The sequence below is a fragment of the Sceloporus occidentalis genome, unplaced genomic scaffold (assembly GCF_023333645.1).
Source record: "Sceloporus occidentalis isolate IW3139 unplaced genomic scaffold, rSceOcc1.0.p SCAF_1, whole genome shotgun sequence".
Lineage (NCBI taxonomy): Eukaryota > Metazoa > Chordata > Lepidosauria > Squamata > Phrynosomatidae > Sceloporus > Sceloporus occidentalis.
The window spans coordinates 90,936,017-90,955,115 of record NW_028316981.1 but is presented as its reverse complement, the minus strand read 5'-3'; the positions used below and the strand labels follow the sequence as shown (position 1 = coordinate 90,955,115).

General features: G+C 39.5%; 1 protein-coding gene across 3 annotated transcripts in view; it reads right to left on the bottom strand.

Annotated features, from left to right (window-relative positions):
* FLT4 (fms related receptor tyrosine kinase 4) overlaps nucleotides 1–19,099 on the bottom strand; it is a 147,290-nt gene that overhangs the window by 80,177 nt on the left and 48,014 nt on the right. For all 3 annotated transcript variants that reach the window (XM_089528826.1, XM_089528837.1, XM_089528846.1), the window contains exons 2-3: nucleotides 16,475–16,565; nucleotides 11,628–11,902 (exon numbers count right to left, since the gene is read on the bottom strand). In XM_089528826.1, coding sequence (XP_089384952.1) covers nucleotides 11,628–11,902; nucleotides 16,475–16,565 — 366 coding nt within the window. The remainder of the gene's footprint in view (nucleotides 1–11,627; nucleotides 11,903–16,474; nucleotides 16,566–19,099) is intronic.

Here is a 19,099-nt window from a genome sequence, read left to right as displayed (position 1 = left end):
GTAGTTAACTTCCAGCTATCACAATTTTATAGTTTTTTTTAAAGGGCATATTTGTTTTTCAGAATTTCTGCTGTTGAAACTGATACAAAAATAGTTGGTGTGGAAAAGCTCTTGGTATAGCAATAAGAAATAAACATTGTCTTCCCCAGAGTGCAGCATAAATTCCACAAGATAAATGCAAAGGCAAAGAAACAAAGGCACATTACAATTTTTACATGTTCAGTGCACATTTTCCACAATGACCCACCATAGGTTATCTTTTGCCATCTCTTATCCTACATCCATCATGAAGAACTGTGTAACTATGTATGTAAACTGGAAACGAATGCTAAACAAAAAATTATCCTTATGTGGAGGTTTTAATACAAATGGGATTTCAGAGGGACAAATCAGTTCTGAGGCAACGTATACGGGATATAGAACTACAAATGCACTGGTGCCAAGTTAGAACACTACCAGTGCTGGCTAATAAGGCAGCTTTTGTTTGTCCTAAATATACCATTGTTTTAACAGTTCCTAAGCTCAGACACACCTTCACTGAAGCACGTTTTAATGTACTTCCACCAGCAATATTGGAAGGCAATTTTCTTTTTAAAAAATCCATATAATAAACATACCTGTCATGTACAAATGTAGATATAAAGACTCTAGCCCATGTCTTATTATACTGCCCATTTTATCAAGACACCTGCTCTGATTTAATCATCCCAATCCTACAATATTTTCCAGGCAGATCAAAAACTTTTTACCTATCACTACTGCCTGATGATTCAGATTCACAAATAACAGAGAAGGTCTCAAGATTCTGTGCCTCTGCTATTATTACCTGTAGACAAGTTTTAGGTGATAAAATTTAAGATTTTTAGACTAGGATTTTTCAGATCTTTGGATTTAGAATGCCTAATTTTTTTTTACTGAAGTGATTTTAGTAATTCTCATGCTATTCTCTATGAATTAATTGTAAACTTTCTCAGCCATGAATCTGATATGTATGTGTATGTACATATGTATGTACAGTGGACCCTTGTTATATGCTGGGGTTTGGTTCCAAGATCCCCGTGTATAACAAAATCTGTGGATGCTCACGTCCCATAATGACATAGCAAAATGGTGTCCCTTATAAAAATGGAAAATCAAGGTTTGATATTTGAAATTTATACTTTTTGGAACATTTTCAAACCATGGATGCTTGAATCCATTTATAAAAAATCCGTGTATAAGAAGGGTCGACTGTACACACACACACATATATGTATGTATGTTTACGAGTTTTATGCTTTATGAATTTTATGAATTTTATCTGTAATTAATTACACTTTACATTTTGGTCTATGACTGTACATAGATGATGATGGTGGTGGTGGTGGTGGATATGTACGTAAGTGTAAGTAAGTGCTCTAAAAAAGGACATGGGTTGAATGCTGTGATCTCTATTGATGAACTGACCACACTTCAATTCAAGAGACTGGTTTTGGCAAATAAAGCCCTAAATGCCTTGGGGGTCAGTCTATTTAATAGACCATCTCTGACCAGATGAGTCTGCCTGGGATTTGAGATCCCAACAGAAGTCCTGTTACATGTCCCTCCACTCCAAGAAGTCAGGCTGAAGAGTACATGAGATATGGCTTTCTCTGCAGTAGCACTCAGACTCTTACCAAAGGAAGCCAGTGTACAGAGTACATCCATTCTGTGCTTCCAGTGGGCAGCCAAGCCACACTGTTTTGTATGGCCTTGGTTCTTAAAACCAGAGTTAGCCTTTGGTCCTGTTTTAATTGTGTGTATACTTTTTATTTTTTAAAAAATTGTTTGGGGGCTCATCCATATGGATGATTCTTAACCATTTATATCACACTATTTAGTGTTGCTTCTTAATCCTTCATTTAAAAAATAATAATTTTATTCACACACATTGCTATGATAACAAAAAATTAAGCTGAGTCCCATTCAAATAAATGAATAAACTTTTACAATAGGTGAGAAAAACAGGAGGTCTAATAGCATTTCCCGCTCAGCCATGTAAACCCACTAGGTGACCTTGGACAAGGCACACTCTCTCAGCCTCAGAGGATGGCAATGGCAAAACCTCCTCTGAACCAAGAAAACCCTGTGCCAAAAATCAGAAGTTACTTGAAGACACAACAACAGCATTAATGTACCATCAAGCTTAAAATGAGGAAATGGGTAGAAACAGACTTGACCAGAACTTTGTATAATCTTCAGGATGAAGAGCAGATGACTCATGACATAATGCCAAATTGAAATGAAATGGTCTTTTTGGTCATTATTTGCAGAGGAATATAATTGCCATGGCAGCTCTCTAGAAAAGCCATACACTAAGCTTTATTTAACCAATTTTTGAAAGACAAGTTGCTGACAATCCTCCTGTTTCTAGCTATTTCTAATCCTAAAGTAGAAAGCAAGAGAAAGAGTAAATCTGTACTAGAAAGATTCCCATTGGTTCCTCTGGCTTTTTGATTCAGCATTTTTGACAAAAAATTAGTTACTTTTTCTCATTTTGTGTATGTTTATGTATGTTTCAGGGCAGGAAAATACAAGCATAGGAATCGGATGCTTCATCAATGGCTGCATTTACATGGCAGAAATGATGTAGTTTGACATTGCTTTAACTGCCAAAGTTCAGTGCTATGTGGTGCTGGCCATGTGCCATAATAAATTCATTCATTCGAAGTACTATGGATTTCTGGAAGTTTTGTGAGATATTTAGTCTTCTCTGTCAAAGAGCTCTGGTGCCACAACAAACTAGAAATCCCAGAATTCCACAGCATTCAGTCATGGCAGTTAAAGCAGTATCAAATTGCATTATTTCTGCAATGCAGATGCAGCCAATAAGGTTCTAACAACAAAATCACTGCATGATTAAAACACTTTGTTCCTTTCAGTGCTAGGGTTCTGTCCGAGGAGTTTTAGTTTGTAGCATAAGTACCTCAACAAACTATAAATGCCAGGATTCCATAGGATGGAGCCATGGCACTTAAAATGGGATGAAACTGGTATAACTGTGTAGTGTGGATATCATTTTAACCTTTCAGCTGTGATCAAAATACTCTGGAATGCTGCTGAAAGGAAGACAGAGCGCTAGAAATGATGCTTGATTAGCAAAACATCATTTGGATTTTCAGCAACAACCACTGCCCCCTCCTGGCTTATCTATTCTCTCTGGAAGAGCGCCTGTTCTGTTTTCTTTTATGAAAAAATGTTTTTATCTGTTTATTATTGCCTTGAGGATCCTAGCAGGCTGAGAAGTTAAAACAACTTAAATAAATATATAAATAAACCAAAGCTTCTGAATCTTGATAAAACATGTCTGGTACAAGAAAAGGATGAATGGATGAACAGAACAATGCCCCCCTGCCCCCACCATGAGAATGTTCTCTGACTTTTATGCAAGGGAAAGGCCTACACTTAAAATTATGATTGGTTATTACCTCTTTATAACTTCAGTTTATACTTTAATTCTTTTTAAATTAGCACTGAAGCCAGCTAACAAGGGGGGAAAGCACATTATTCAAACACAACAACTCAAATGAGCAGATAAACATCAATCCAAGTATTAAAACCACAAGTAGCAAAAGATACACTATGGCCAATTAAAACAATTAAAAACACCACACACACACACACACACACACACGAGAGAGAGAGAGAGAGAGAGAATCCTGTTAGCTTGGGAAGTTTGTCTGGAGAAAAAAAGTCAGTGCTCTATATAATCTCTGATCAAATAAATGCCATATCATGCACACAAGACATAAAATAGTTATACTATTAATTTGTTATGTGCCAACAGGTTGGGGACCCTAAGGCAAACCTGTCATGGGGTTTTCTTGCAAGATTTGTTCAGAGGAAGGTTTCCATGTCGCGTGGTAAGTATTGCCAAAACCTCTTTTTTCTGGCCCTAATTATGGTTTAAAAGCCATGGGTGATAACGTCCTTTTTCAGCTCTGCATGGATCAGTGGCTGCTTTCCAGAGCAGCAAAGGCATTGCTGGGCCAGAGAATGGCAAATTTTCTGCCCCCATTCCCCACCATCTGAGGCAATCTTCTCACTGCAGCAGGTGGCTCAAGCAACCCTGCTCCTAATGGTACCAAATACTGGTAAATGCATAAAAATACCCTTCCATGACTCTTCTAACAGTCCCAGCCATAAAAAGACTTGATGAATTTATAGTATAGAATCATAGAGTTGGAAGAGACCACAAGGGCCATCCAGTCCAACCCCCTGCCATGCAGGAACTCTCAATCAAACCATCCTCCACAGATGGCCATCCAGTTTCTGTTTAAAGAGCTATAAGGAACGAGACTCCACCACTCTCTGAGGGAGTTTCTTCCACTGTTGGACAGCCCTTACTGTCAGGAAGTTCTTCCTAATGTTGAGGTGGAATCTCTTTTCCTGGAGCTTGCATCCACTGCTCTGGGTCCTGTTCTCTGGAGCAGCAGAAAACAAGCTTGCTCCCTCCTGAATATGACATCCCTTCAAATATTTAAACAGGGCTATCATATCACCTCTTAACTTTCTCTTATAAAATATATGCTATTTTTTTTAAAAGTCTTCTTTTTTTACTGCACTGCTGCCATTTTCTATAAAAATAACAGAAAACAGGTCCTATGTTTACTTGAGTGTGTTAAAGTTTGTTAAACTTTCAACCTATTGAATGTTTGTTTCCTCAATCCTCCCTTGTTTTGCTTTGTCAAGATTTACCATGATAAACAGTAATTAGATACCCTATATATGTAGATATCATATATACGGGACAACTGCCTTCTTCGTGATAACTCATCCCACGCATCACTGTAAATCTGAACTGTAACACAAATACATAACATTATTTCAAAGGGCCCTGAATCTTGGAATTTACTATCTGTATATAAAATTAAGCACTTTTTCCATGAAGTAAGATATAATCTTCTTTCATGGTAGGCTACAAGATGGGTGATACTCTTTCAGAATTTAGCCTAATCTGTAAAATACAGAGGATTTCATATTCTCTGAGTGAGTAACCATAATTATCTACCACCTGAGTGGTAGCCTATTAAAAGAACTTATTTTGCTGTAGGTTCAACAACTTCCATCTACTGAACGTTATCGTGCTATGTTACCATACCCTGCCACAGTAGTTATTAGAAGACTCCTGGAACTGCCCTGAACCCCATTTTGGGAGAAAGGCAGGATATAAATCAAATAAATAAATACAGGTTTGGTTCTAGGACTCTCCTGCGGGTACCAAAATGGGTGGATGCTCAATTCCCATTAAATACAGTGGCATAGTAAAATGGCTTCCAGTATATAAAATGTCAAATATCAAGGTTTGCTTTTTGGAATTTATAAATATATTTTCAGTATTTTCAAACTGTGGATGCTTGAATCCGTGGATAAAAAATTCATGGATATGGAGGGCCTACTGTACATTCAAATGTTTTATGTCAGTCCCAAGTGTTCCAATTTTGATGTTAACCAGGCATGTCTCCCTGGCTGGGTATGATTATGGAAGACTGGGGTAGTTATTGTGGGTTGAGCTCCAGTGTACAATTTGGTTACTTTATTCTAAACTTTTGCCGCCACATGTTTGTTCTGAATAAAACTAAATCAGTCTATTCTTCTGTAATAGAATCCATCACAGGAACATAGTATGGTAGTCTGTCTTGTTGCAGCTTCAACTCAAGCAGGACTTTAGTTTCCACTTAAGATATAAAAATTTATGAAAATTAAGTACATATCTATCTATTCATTCATTTAATCCATGTAGTCACCCAGTCTAACATATGTTATATTTACAGTCAAGTAATTTATGCTTGCTTAATAAGTCCGTTGACACAATGATGTCCCTGTGTAATACAGATAAATGAGGTGCAGGGAAATGGAGTAATTTGTGGAGGATATCCCAGGAAGTCTAAGATTTCAAAATAATTTTAGCTGTTTATTACATTTATATCTTGTTCTTCCTCTAAGAAGCTCAGGTCAGTTTACATACTTTCCTCCTTTCCACCTCACATTTATGTACAATAATCCCGTGAAGCAGGCCAGATTGAGTGACAATGACTGGGCTAAAGCCACACTGTGAGTTTCTTGTCTTAGCGGAGATTTGGTTTTGTGTTTCCCTTCATAATCCAGCACATTAACCACTATATCACTGCACTGGTTCTCATGATTTTCCTCCAAAATATCACATTGTGTTGGCAAGGAAGAATAGCTATTCAGACTAAGAAAACAAACCCATCTCACCATCCTGGTTTATAGCACAGGGTCATGATTGAAACATACTTTCATGGGTGTTGCTGTACATCAGCTCTTTGGTTGCTAAACACTCCTGACTAGAGGTTTTGGATTTTATTCCATCTCTTTGTTTTTATATAAATATTCCTCCAGGATGTATTTTGAAGAGCAGCCACAGATGTTCATAGCAAAGACCAAGGATAGATTAGATTAAGAGAGAACTAACATTCGTGAGGGGAAATTCCTGCCAAACTTCTAATGCCTCTGGCTATTGTTATTTTGAGTTTGTTATCGGAGAATGATTTATTTTAAAATACCAGCAACAGTTGCTCAGCTGGCAAACCACAGAGGCTCACTATTAATTGCCTATCTTATATTTAGACTGGATTCTAAATATCCAAAGTCCACAATCTACACTAATACCCACAGACCTCAAAGCAATCGTATCCTCCCTTTAAACAGCAACACTCTGTCTTTTAAGTGTTTGCTTGTCTCCAGTCAGATGGACTTTTAACATAGGCTGATGGGGAAATCTGCAGGGGATGGGGTAGAAAGAGGGATTTTATAAGGGAGAAGGAGATGGCTCATGTATGTGTAAGTTCAAGGAACATGAAATATGGAATGTGACTAAGGAGCAGAAGGTTCAAGTGTGGTTTTGAGCGCTCTAGGGGTGGGGCTGTAAGATACATTGAATTAGCAGATATCTGGGTGATTTGCAATAGACTGGCAAGGAGTTTTGGCTCCTAATTGTTTCACACTGTTCAAATAAAAACAAAGTTAATGTGAAGTCAAAGGCTTTCATGGCTGGCATCATAGTTTTTTGTGGGTTTTTTGGGCTATGTGGCTATGTTCTAGAAGAGAATGCTTGCCTGGAAAGGACTTGGATACACACACACACACACACACACACACACACACACACACACAGTGTGAGCCTGGGAATGCACGAGTAATATGCATGTGTATTGTTCTGTTGCTGATGGCAGGCCTCAGCAACAGAACAATACACATGTATATCACTCCTGCATTCCCAGGCTCACACAGTGTGTGTGTGTGTGTGTGTGTGTGTGTGTGTGTGTGTGTGCGTGTACACACACACACACACACTCTCTCTCTCTCTCTCTCACAATTTTTTCCAGGCAAGCATTCTCTGAAGATGCCAGCCACAGATGCTGGGGAAATGTCAGGAAGAAACTCTTCTAGAACATGGCCACACAGCTTGAAAAACCCACAAAAAGCTATAAAAATAAAGTTAATTTTTGTATTGAAACAGAAGTGAGCTCAGTTCTGTTTTGTTATTTGCATGGTAGGCAATGGTAGCCCTCCATGTTTTTGCCTTACAGCTCCCATCAGCTCTAATCAGCATATCCGGTGGTGAAGTATTATGGGAGCTACAGTCCCACAAATCAAGAGGGCCAACATTGCCCTTACTTGTGGCACTCAGTTCAAGTCCCTGGGTTCAGCATTTATTTAGTTACATGTTTATATTTTTTAACTTTACCTTTGCAGTTAAAAAAAAAGGAGTGCTCATAGTAGTTAACAATTTCAGTTCTAAATACACGTCTTCTGTTCCAGACTCTAGTTGGTGAATCTCAGAGTACTAATCACACAAAGTGGATTTTGCAAACAAATTTTATTTATTTTCTATGTACAGTGCGCCTGTGCCATATGCGGGTGCACTATACGCAGCTTCCAGCTTATGCAGAAGCCACACTGCAATGAAAATAATAGTGCATGCACCCAATGGGGCATATGTGGATTTCCCCTTATGTGGGGAGATCCAGAACGGATCCTCGCGTAAGGGGAGGGCCTGCTGTATATCTTTAATACCTTTTAGGTATAATTCCTAGGTTATGCAACTGGTATGGGAGATCCAGGTTATGTCTTTTACACCATGCTCTAGCTGGTATATCTCAGAGACTCTGGCAAACATCATGACATGTTTGAAGGGAAATTCTCATATTATTGGAGCAGTATGGAGATGGTTTCTTCATGCCTCAGATTCTGTGAACTTCAGCTCTCCTCAGCCTAGCCAGCATAACCAAAGGTAAAGGATGCTAGTAGCTGCAGTTCTGCAACATCTGAAGGGTTACATGCCCTCCATCCCTACCCCCATGTACTAGCAACACAATCCTTCTCCTGGGGCTTGCAACACTGGCATGAAAAGTAAGCACACTGGTTGGGCAGAATGGTATCTGAAAGAATGAGTTGAGGGTGGCTCCCAACTCACACGGGTTACAGATGTATTTGGTCTTGACATGAGGTCTGCCTCATGGAAAAAAGAAAAGATCATTTTGGGGTTTGTTGCTGTGCAATAAAAAAGGAAGCATGTATGCTCCCATCTGTGTACGTATTGTATGTGCCTTCAAGCTGCCTGTCAATTTTTTGTGACCTCCATGAATTTCATAGGGTTTTCTTAGGTAAGGAATACTCAAGAGGTGGTTTTGCCAGTTTCTTCCTCTGAAATATAGCCTACAGCATTAGATCACTAATATGGTTATAAATGAGTTGCCACAGTAGACACATGTTTTTCAATTAGTCAACAAGCATGAGACAATTATGTGAAAATACATTTTACGTGCTTTAAAATGGTCAAATTCACACTTTGGAAATAATTCTTAAAGCCACTTATACCACTTTGTCACTCTTGACCCCATAGAATCATGGGAACTGGGACAAAAGGAAGATCTGTGTTGCAGATCAACAATTGAATGTGTTTTTAGAGAGCATACTTAGAATCCTTCAGCAACTGTATTTTTTAAAAGTCCAGATAATTAATATGGCATATCTTCACAGTCAGAAAAACCTCAGCAAGAATGACTACATGAACAAGACAGATATTATACATTTTTACTCAAATTGATATTGAATTCCATATATGAATAACCACTTCTTGATTTAACACTCTTTCCTAACTCCTGTGTAAGAATTCTAATTGGTTAACAGTCAGCTCATTGGACAAGTAAAAGCTGAATGTGTTGCATGTCAAAACTTCAGTAACTGGCATAAATCTTGGAAATTTAGAAGATCAAGTTTTATCACAGATTCTAATGCAAGAGCTATGGCAAAATAGTATGCAGTTGTAAAAAATAAAAATAAAATAAAAACTCTGCTTCCACACTTTTTATCATTACCCTAGCAGAACATTGCATTTATTCACCCTTCTCTAATTCAGTTTTATTCAAAACATCCCCCACATTCCACACTTCCTTCCCAAACAATTGACTTTCTTTCTTTCCTTCCTTTTTTTAGGCAAGCAAGAACAGTAACTAGCCAGGGTCACTGCTGTAGTTCTAGGGTGCTATGGAACTGAAAACTCTTGCATTCTAGTCCAAGAGCAACATTCACCCCAGGCACCAATGTAATTGAATCCCCCAGACAGAAGAGATCTTCAGCAATCCCACACAAGAGGATGGATATTGATTTGTTCTCAGCTGGAGGAGAAGGTTTGACACCCTTACCCTTCTTTCCCAACTTTCCTGGATTTAATCAGCTTTACACAGATGAGAAAGGGAACCAGCAGATACACATGCAGAAAAACATTTGGAAAGTATGAAGCATGAATTGTGTTCTGATCAGATGCTTTGCAAGGGTATGGGAGGGAAGGGCAGTTCCATGTTTTTTTCCTGACAGATTCCTTGCTCAGTTCAGTTGGCAGTCTGTGCCTCTTTGCAGCCATTCACATCCATGGCTACTTACGTCAAATGCATAAGGAACTTCAGAGCAGCTCACAGATACAAAATTATGCTCTTCTCTGGCATTATATGACCAGTGCCTGGATATGATAATGGTCTTGATAAGATCCAGTAAGATGAAGATGAATCTTCCTGACAGGACCAAGGAATATGATTTGGGGCCTGGTGAAATAGTGTTCAATCTGCTTTGGGGGGTAGTGGTGGGTCACACACCCTATGGAACAACAGGTTTTCAGAGTACTCCTTGATCCACTAGAGATCCAGGTGACTCTGGACTACAGGAAACTTCTAATTGCTTCTGCTAGTCCTCCAGCTGGGGCAATTTCTGAACACTGGTGGGTTGGTCACAGTAAGGCATGTCCTAGTCACCTCACAGTTGGATTGTTCTAATGGGTTGTCTATGTTGTACATGCCTTTAAAGAGGATGCCAACACTCCAGTTAGAGGAAAATTTAGTTGCCAGAATTTGAATTGGTAATGCCATGTTGGTTCACATCAGTCCGGTTTTGAAATTCACTACCAGATCCAATTCAAGCTGCTGATACTGACCGTTAAAGCTCTACATGGCTAGGACCAAAATGCCTGAAAGTGTGACTTTCACCATATCATTATCCCTCTGTCTTAAGATGTTTTATTGAAGCCTAACTTTACATGTCTTCTTTATAGCTGGATCACCTCAGTTCCATGGAGGGAGCTTTGGGATGGCAACTCAGCTATGGGATGTTCTCTTTTAAAAAAATGCCCAGTACCTATCTGGTGCATGGGTTGCCAGATTATGATGTATCCTTTTTTACAACTCATTTTAATTAGTACAACCTCTCCATCTGGCCTTCGTAACAAACTGGGGGGGGGATACAGACGGGCTCCCTAGAGTGGCTTCTTTTTAGAAGCGCCATCATGGCGCCACTTGGGTGTGCAGATGCCTGTGCATCATCGTTGCATGCCTCCGTGTGGGCGGGGTGACAGCAAGATAGTGCACGGGCACTGCTAGTACGGCTGGGCGTGTATGGATGCCCAGCCTTCCAGAGCACTAACAGCCCCGGGCCGGTGCTTTATGCCAGTGTGTACTGGGCCTGTGTTTTAAATTTTTACTATCATCTTTTATTATGGCTGTTGGATAATAGTTTTATCATACTGGCCATATAGAAATGTTTAAATAAATAAAATAAATACAATAAATATAACACAAGTATACAATAAATTAGGCACACCCGAGTATAGAGTGTGTAGATTCTGAATTTCCATACTAAGTTATAACCCATACAACATGTCTTACCTTCAAAGAACTGCTCTGCAGATGACACAGTTCCTCAGCTTAGACTTGGGGTGACTGCCACATTTTAAACTACACAAAAATTATCTGTCTGTTATTTGAGATCAACACAAACCAATATATTTATTTACAGTACTTCTGATCTACCAAGATAACCCTTTTAAGAGGGTGGTTCAGGATGCCAGCAGCAGCACTGCAATCTGGCCAGTGCAATGACAGAGCAGACTGTCAAAACTGCATATGGGAATCTACATCTTGCTGCACTGACATTTCCCCTTTTCTGAATCTCTTTTTCTTCATAATGATTTAAATTCCAAATACATTTTCCTATATCAACCGGTTTTATAATAAAGAGTTTCAATAATGTTTTAAAGAGATGTAATGCAGTTTGGCCAGTACTGTTTTCAGCCATGCACATCTCGGCCCTCTTACCTCTCACAAATACATAGGTGCTGACTGCAGTGGTGCCCTCAATTTTGGCATTGATGTACTTGTAGTAACAGCGGTAGTAGCCTGTATCATTAGCCTGAGTCCCCATCAGTGTCAACACCTTGCAGTAAGGCTTGGTTTCTGTGCCCTCACAATCTTCTTCCTGGACTGTTCGGATACCATCAAGACTCACCAACACCACTGAATCACTTTCCTTCCCAAACTGGACAGTGTCCTCTCGGCCTCCAGGCCACGACCACTCCAAGGGATGCTGTCCTCTTTAGTAAAACAAAAAGAATACCAGAAAGACAATAAGAAGAATTTTAACTGACTTCCAGTACTGTGTCTTATGTTCTAAAATCCCCTTCCTTCCATTTTCTAATGCCAATAACACAGAGGTGTCAGCTAGATTCCTCTAACAAAGCTGGGAGCTAGAATTAGCTAGGCAGAAGGGCTGAGCAGAGTAGGGGACAGGCAGACTTACAATTCTGCCTTGAAAATTACACCAGCTTGGCATCTCAAAATGAGCATTGTGAGGAGAAGCATTGGGTAGAAGAAGCTAAGGAGCAAAGAGTCATTAAAGCAGAAGCTGGTCTGGATAATAATAATAATAATAATAATAATAATAATAATAATAATAATAATAATAATATAGGTTTTATTTATATCCTGCCTCTCCAGAAGGATCTAGGTGGGTTATAAAAAATTGTAAATGCAATGCAATACAATAAATACATGAACTTAAGGGAGATATAATAGCCTGAGAACAACTCAAATGCCACACTGGAAACTGCAGGCAGAAAGAAGATACAATATGAGGGTCCTAAAAGGGTGAAATGAGACTACAGAAGGCATGCTTGTACTACCAACTTATACAAATATACAAACTGATTTGTTCTTAGGGAATTTTGTGTTTGCTTTCCTCTGAGGATCAGAGGGTGTGACTTACCCAAGGTCACCCATTGGGTTTCCATGGCTAAATAGGTATTAGAATCTAGCCTCCAGAGTTGTTGTCCAATACTCTAACCACTGGATAATTAATTTCCAGCTCACCCAGACTTAATTGTCAAGAACATTTCTGATCTCCAGGGTTTGTTAGATTACTACGCATGTATAGTCTGATGTGGTGGGATTTCTATCTTGCCTTTCTTGCAAAATGGGATTCATGAGGCATGATGTGCAGTGAAGAAGTCACAACACCAAAGGGAATCTTTGTGCATCCATATTACATTTTGCAGTCATCTCATTATTTCCCACCTTTCCACAAATCTGTTGATAATAATCCCAATATAATTATGCAGTCCCATAAAGATTTCTTGTCCTATGGTGGTGCAGTTAAATAATCAATGTAGACAGACACTTGTGTACAACAGTAATTAGCAAAGAGGCATGAAGTACAGCCTGAAAAACAAAACAAACTGCATACATGAGTTCTCAAGTCAATTTAAGGGATCCTTCAAGTCAAATTGGAAGATATGTGGGGTGGAACAAAGGGCAGGATTATAACAAAATAGAATAGAGGACATATGCCATCATTAGTTCAGTTTTTGGGCTGGAACTAGTGAAAAATGCACTGTTCAGTTCCTCTTCCTACTTTGTTTCATTCTGTGATAGACAAGGAAAGAAATGGGAAAGTCTGTGTTCCTTTGAGTAAATGGATCCAGCACCGTATGTTCAAAGAAGAAAAAAAGTTTTGGAGATTTGCACAGAGAGCTGGAATGGTGAAGGCATGCTTTAACATTGCTTACAAGTAGCACCTAGGACATTATTCCTAGATCTCCAACATGGTCAGACAAATCTATCTACAGTTCTCCAATGAAATCTGCACAGAGAAGTTGCTTCAAATGTACTTGAAATAATTTTGTTCTACTACAGAAATCTTCCACTGACCCATATTAGCATTCTCTTCACCACTATCTTCCCTTGGATGCTGCATAGATCAGAATTTGAGCCCCTCTAGCTCTCACTAATATGAGCCATATCTATTCAGGGTGGTCCACAGTGCAGAGAAGGGACTGTGAAACCCAGCTGGGCAAGATTAAAAAGATGTGTGAACAAGTAGGAATTTGCTTCACATTAAGAAGCTGTTGTGGGGAAAAGGAGTGGGTGACAGTGCTCTGGGACAAGAAAAATAATGATTGAATCAACTTCCTTTTTTGATGAAGACATTTCCTTAAGGCATTACTGAAAAGACATTTATGCATGGCTGATGCTGTCAGTAATTTTTATCAGAAGACTCCAAGACTCCAGTTTGAAGGCACAAATTCAGTACTGCTTGCCCTTATTTCAGAAAGGGCTGTTCATAGACTGAGGGACCTCAACCTTGGTGGAGGCAGGAATTACTGGGAATAATCTTGCATAAGGATATGGACCCCATTTGTTGTCACGTGTCTTCAAGTTGATTCTGACTAATGACAACCACATTCTAGGCATTTCTTGGCAACATTTAATCGGAGTGAGTTTGCCCTTGCCTTCCTCTGAGGCTCAGAGATTGGGACTTGTCCAAGGTCACCCAATGGGTTTCCTTTGCTGAGTAGGGATTTGAACCCTGGTCTTCTAGCATTCTAGTGTAGCATTCAGACCATTACACCATGTTTAATAATTGCAAAGTCACAACAAAATTAATCCTGCTTTCTTGTTGCCTTCATCCTTGCATGTAGCATGGTAATATCCCTTGAAGAATTAAGGATGAGCTGGATCAAAACAGCAGTGAGGGATGAACTGCTCTTTGGGAAGATTCCTTTGTATAACTTAGAGAACATCTCAGCCTCTTTGCTTTGGCAAAGGCAGCTTTCAACAAAACAAGCCAGACTGGAAATAAGACACTTTCCTGCTCCCTGTGAGTCTCTGTCATATAAATAAATGCTCAATGTGATTTGGACAAAAGATATAATGGCGTGATACACATGGGGCTAAGGCACCGTGCTGACACTGTACTAGGGTTAAGGGACCATGCAGCAACTGCATGGTCCCTAACCCTAGTACGGCGCGGTGCCATAACAATGGTGGCGCCCTGTATACATGGGTGCCGCCATTGTTACGTAAGTACCGTGTGGCATCTGCACGTTGCTGCGCAGCACTTGTTATGCTGCCCTTGTGGCTTTAAAAGAACCCGCTTTTTGCAGGTTCCTTTTCCTCTGCAGGGAAACCATGTGGTTTGGTGGCTGCGGCTTCCCTGCGGAGGAAAAAACACCGCCACTACAGACATTCAACAAGGTATGTACCGGCCCAAAGTTAACATGACTGCTTTTTCATTTTAGAAAGGGATATCAAATAAAGAGCTGCGATAGCCTATAAGATTACAACTCTTTGGACCAGGGTTAAAATCCCTGTTCAGTCATGGAACCAAACTGGATGACCTTAGGCAAGGCACACTCTCTCAGCCTCAGAGGAAGGCAAGAGCAAAAACCCCTCTGAACAAATCTTGCCAAGAAAACCTTAGGGTTGCCATAAGTCAGAAACAACTTGAAGACAACAACACAACAAAAATATATGTAGAGAAAGGTCTGGAACAACAGTTCTTAGTGGAAGGTGCCAGTATGGAGAAAAGGCTGCCATAGGACTGTATTGCAATGTCTAAACATCCATGCTAATACATCAGTGGACACTGACTTTTGCACCTTGTTTGTAGACTTGCACTTTGGTAGTCTACCACTTGTAGAGCTATAAACTTTTTTTCTCTTCCAGGTGAACTGTTAGAAAACAACATTAAGGTGGTAGTTCTTTTGCCACATTGCAGTCTGTCCTGGGAAGCCCTTTTCATTCCAAATTTGATTTGCTGCGGGACATTGGGAAAGCTGCAGTCCAAGAAACACAAGTCCAAAGCTTCCTTTGGCATGTGGAACTAGTTTTAATGTGCTTCAAATTTCAGCTATAGTTGTTCTAGGTCCCTGTACTTGCTTTTATTATACTTTTCTTGACTATGTGAACATGGATGAAAATACTAACAATTCTGCACATAAACAGCATTAGATGCTATTTCTTTGGGAGCTACAGACAGTGGAAGAAAATAATAACCTTCACAATGACATACTCATAAGGTAGACTTATGCATGGATTTCTCACTAGCAGGATGTCATATATAATGTCCAATTTTCCTAAGGAAGTCTCTCAATTTGCTATAACAGGGACACAAATATTTATTCTGTGTTGTCAACCTGAGTAGCAATCAAAGCATACATGTTCCCTTCTTCTCTTCTGCCCACAGATTTACTTCTTCCCACTATTTTGCCACAACACTTTGGATTTATAAAACCTTCTGAAACCCTGGCACTAGTTTCTTCTTTGCAATGCTCAAAGAAGGCAATTTGCGGCGGAGAAGCGTTGGATAGCAGCAAGGTGCTTTGCCTTGCAACTGTCCGCCTTCTTCTCAGCTGAGGTACCAGCCAGAATCATTCTTTCATCACAGTTCTATTCTAGTAAAAAGAAAGAAAAGAAAAGGAAAGGAAAGGAAAAGGTGGTGGTAGTAAGAAGGAATCTAGCAGCACTTTTGAGACTGGTTCATTCAATATGAGCTCTGTGAATATTGATCCACTCCTTCAATTCATTAATTAATATTCATAACTGAAGTGGATTAATATCCACGAAAGCTCATGCTGAAATAAACCAGTTAGTGCTACTAAATTCTTTCTTCCCAGAACCCCATTTTCCTTTATATGCTGTGACAGACTAACAGCATATCTTGGACAATCCTGTTTTAGATATTCATCATCAACTCACTTAAGTTCAGCATTCACAGTTGACAAGAAGCCAAGTAGAGTTGCTTTCCACAGAATCTCTACAGCTGGCTTTTGAGAATAATTTGATATGACAGTTGGGAAGAGCAAAGTGCATTCTTGTTTGCCTCGTACCTGCAAGTAATATTCAAGGTATCCTTAGCGTTGATCATGTATTCCTCTTCAGTGATGCTAAGAGTTGGTGGGGTCATAGAATAACCTCTCACTAGATTAGGGGGAGAAAGAAACAACTTCATGAACAACAACAGTGGTATCTGTCATGCAATCAATCAGTAACATTGCTTATTGCAACAGTTTTGTCAAGTATGACTCATAACCTGGCATTTCAAAATTACAGGGTGATTTTATTAAACCAGGTAAAAACCTTATTAGTAAAATATTCAGATTCACATCATATCAAAGGGTTATAATCAATAAAGACTCACAATGCAAAAGTAAGAGAAATTTGTCACTGATTACTCTAAAGGGTAAAATACACGCTGCATTAAATACATGGTGAAAGGTGCTGTTTTACTCCCAAGGAAGAACATGGTTCCCTATTCCAGATCAGTCTGTTGTGCTGAGACTAAAACCTCCCACAGTCCACTTTTAAACATATTTTTTCTTTTCCCAAAGAGTGACATTCCCTTTTAAATCTTTGTACTGGGGCATATGTTGAAGGAAGAGGGTATGAATATGGGCCAGAGTTCTAAAACTCCTTTGCCCATGGGAGGTGGAGGTCAGTTTAAAAAGAAATAACGTAACTTTCAACTGCAACTGTATGTGTTTTTTTTAAATATATTTGAACAGAGGTGACAGTATTGTACCTAACATTCAAAAACAAGTCTCTTATAAGGCAATAAATGCTATGTTCACAATATGCACAAACCCACACATTTTGCAAGGAAGAAGGAGTATAGCGTTGGATGACAGGTGCTCAGACTATTAAATGGGAAGTCTTGAAATACAGAGGGAGCATTGATGGAAGAAGCTTCACCACTGCTCAGAAACTGCCAGGGTCTCACTCAGAGATCTCCCCAATCTCCATCCTTTGCGTATTGTACTCTTCCCCTGGCTACCAGAAGATAAGCTACTCAAGCCACTTCTTTTTACACCCTGTCTTTTCTTGAACATATGCCAGCACACAGAAGTCACATGTACTTGTGCCACCAGGCTACTTGGGTGTCTACAGGGAGGGAAGGAAAGGGGGAATTTCTCCACCTAGAAGGCCAAATTTATTTATTTATTGTAATGTGCACACACGCACACACACCTGTTTAGTCATCAAGAGCTCCACTCCTACTCAGAATGTGGATGCTAGAGTGAGACTGCATTGTGCCAAAGGAGAGTGTCCCTGGGTCAGCAGGTTGTTCAGATGAAGGCAGTTTGTTTTGATCTAACAATCCTGCTTCTGCACCTTGGATGTCCTAGAAATACCATGATAATATGATTCTGATGAGATATATTATTTGCATAATAAAATTTTAGTCTGGGTATAAAATCCATCGTTTTTATGTTCATATTATACGACAGGCATGTGGTTGAGAGGCTGTAGATTGTGCCAGCTTTGCAAAGTAGGGCAGTGTTGATATACCCATTTTGTTGTGGGGAGAAGAGTGTTCCGTGACAATCCTAAAGTGTTATTAAGAAATATCCTGATGTGTTACTATTTTTAAGGGTAGATTGATCATAGCAGCAATTTAATTTATTATGGCACAGAAGGCCGTTACTTGGCATTAAGGATATCAGAGAAAAATGAGGATATCAGCAGAAGGTAGAAACCAAAAAACACAACAAAAACAAAAACACACATTTTGGTAGAAAGACATATTTTGAACATTAGATCCACCCAAGAGTCTGGGCTTTTTGCAGAAGGGGGCTCCTTAAACTCTGCAGAAAAAGGCTTTGTGGTTTTTCAAGGAGTTATCTGTGAAAATTCACAGCAATCTCATACACTTACATGTTTACTAGCCCCAGATCTCCTAATGACCATACCTAATGGCTTCATATAGATGTTAAACAGCACTGAGGGAAAGCCTATACCAGGTGGTGACCCAAAAGGTGCTGAATCTATTTGGGGTATATGGTTTAGCACCTTGGATAGTTCCTTCAAAATTTGGTCAAAACTCTACAGGAAATCCATTTCTGTACTGATATGGAAGGTAGAAGATGCCACTGTAGAACAATAACCCCTTTACCACACCATGGATCTCTGCCCCAGGTCGTCCCTCCCTCCCTCCCTCCCTGCTAGTTTTAATCATCCAAGAAGAGTAAGACTCACACAAGAGTAAGTACTTGTTTGTTTTATTGCAGGCATCACAGCGACTGAATCTTATCTCATAAAATCAGGCTTGTTGTGGTGCTAAGAACTTCTAGGTCATGACAGAAAATCATGGTTTTATTCTCAAACTGCTTGGTGAAGGTCATAGTGGGCTACTGAGTTCAGAGCACCTCTCTCCAAGTTAAAGATCAGCTGCCCTATACGGCCCAGAATGTTTCAGTGGATGGATATGAGGAGTCAATGATGGCAGTAAAGTACACTTTCTTTATTACTGACACCATCATAAAGTAGATATAAGTATGTGCTCTAACTTGTGTCCAATCAGCTCTGCATTGAGCTTTTTCTGGCCATTATCCAATCTAGTTCATTGCCTAGATCACTGAATAACCAGAAACAACATGGGTTCTTCAGCACCAGAGAAGGCCCTGAACCCATGCTGATGAATCATCATATCCTTCTCCTTCACAGCAAGACAGGGG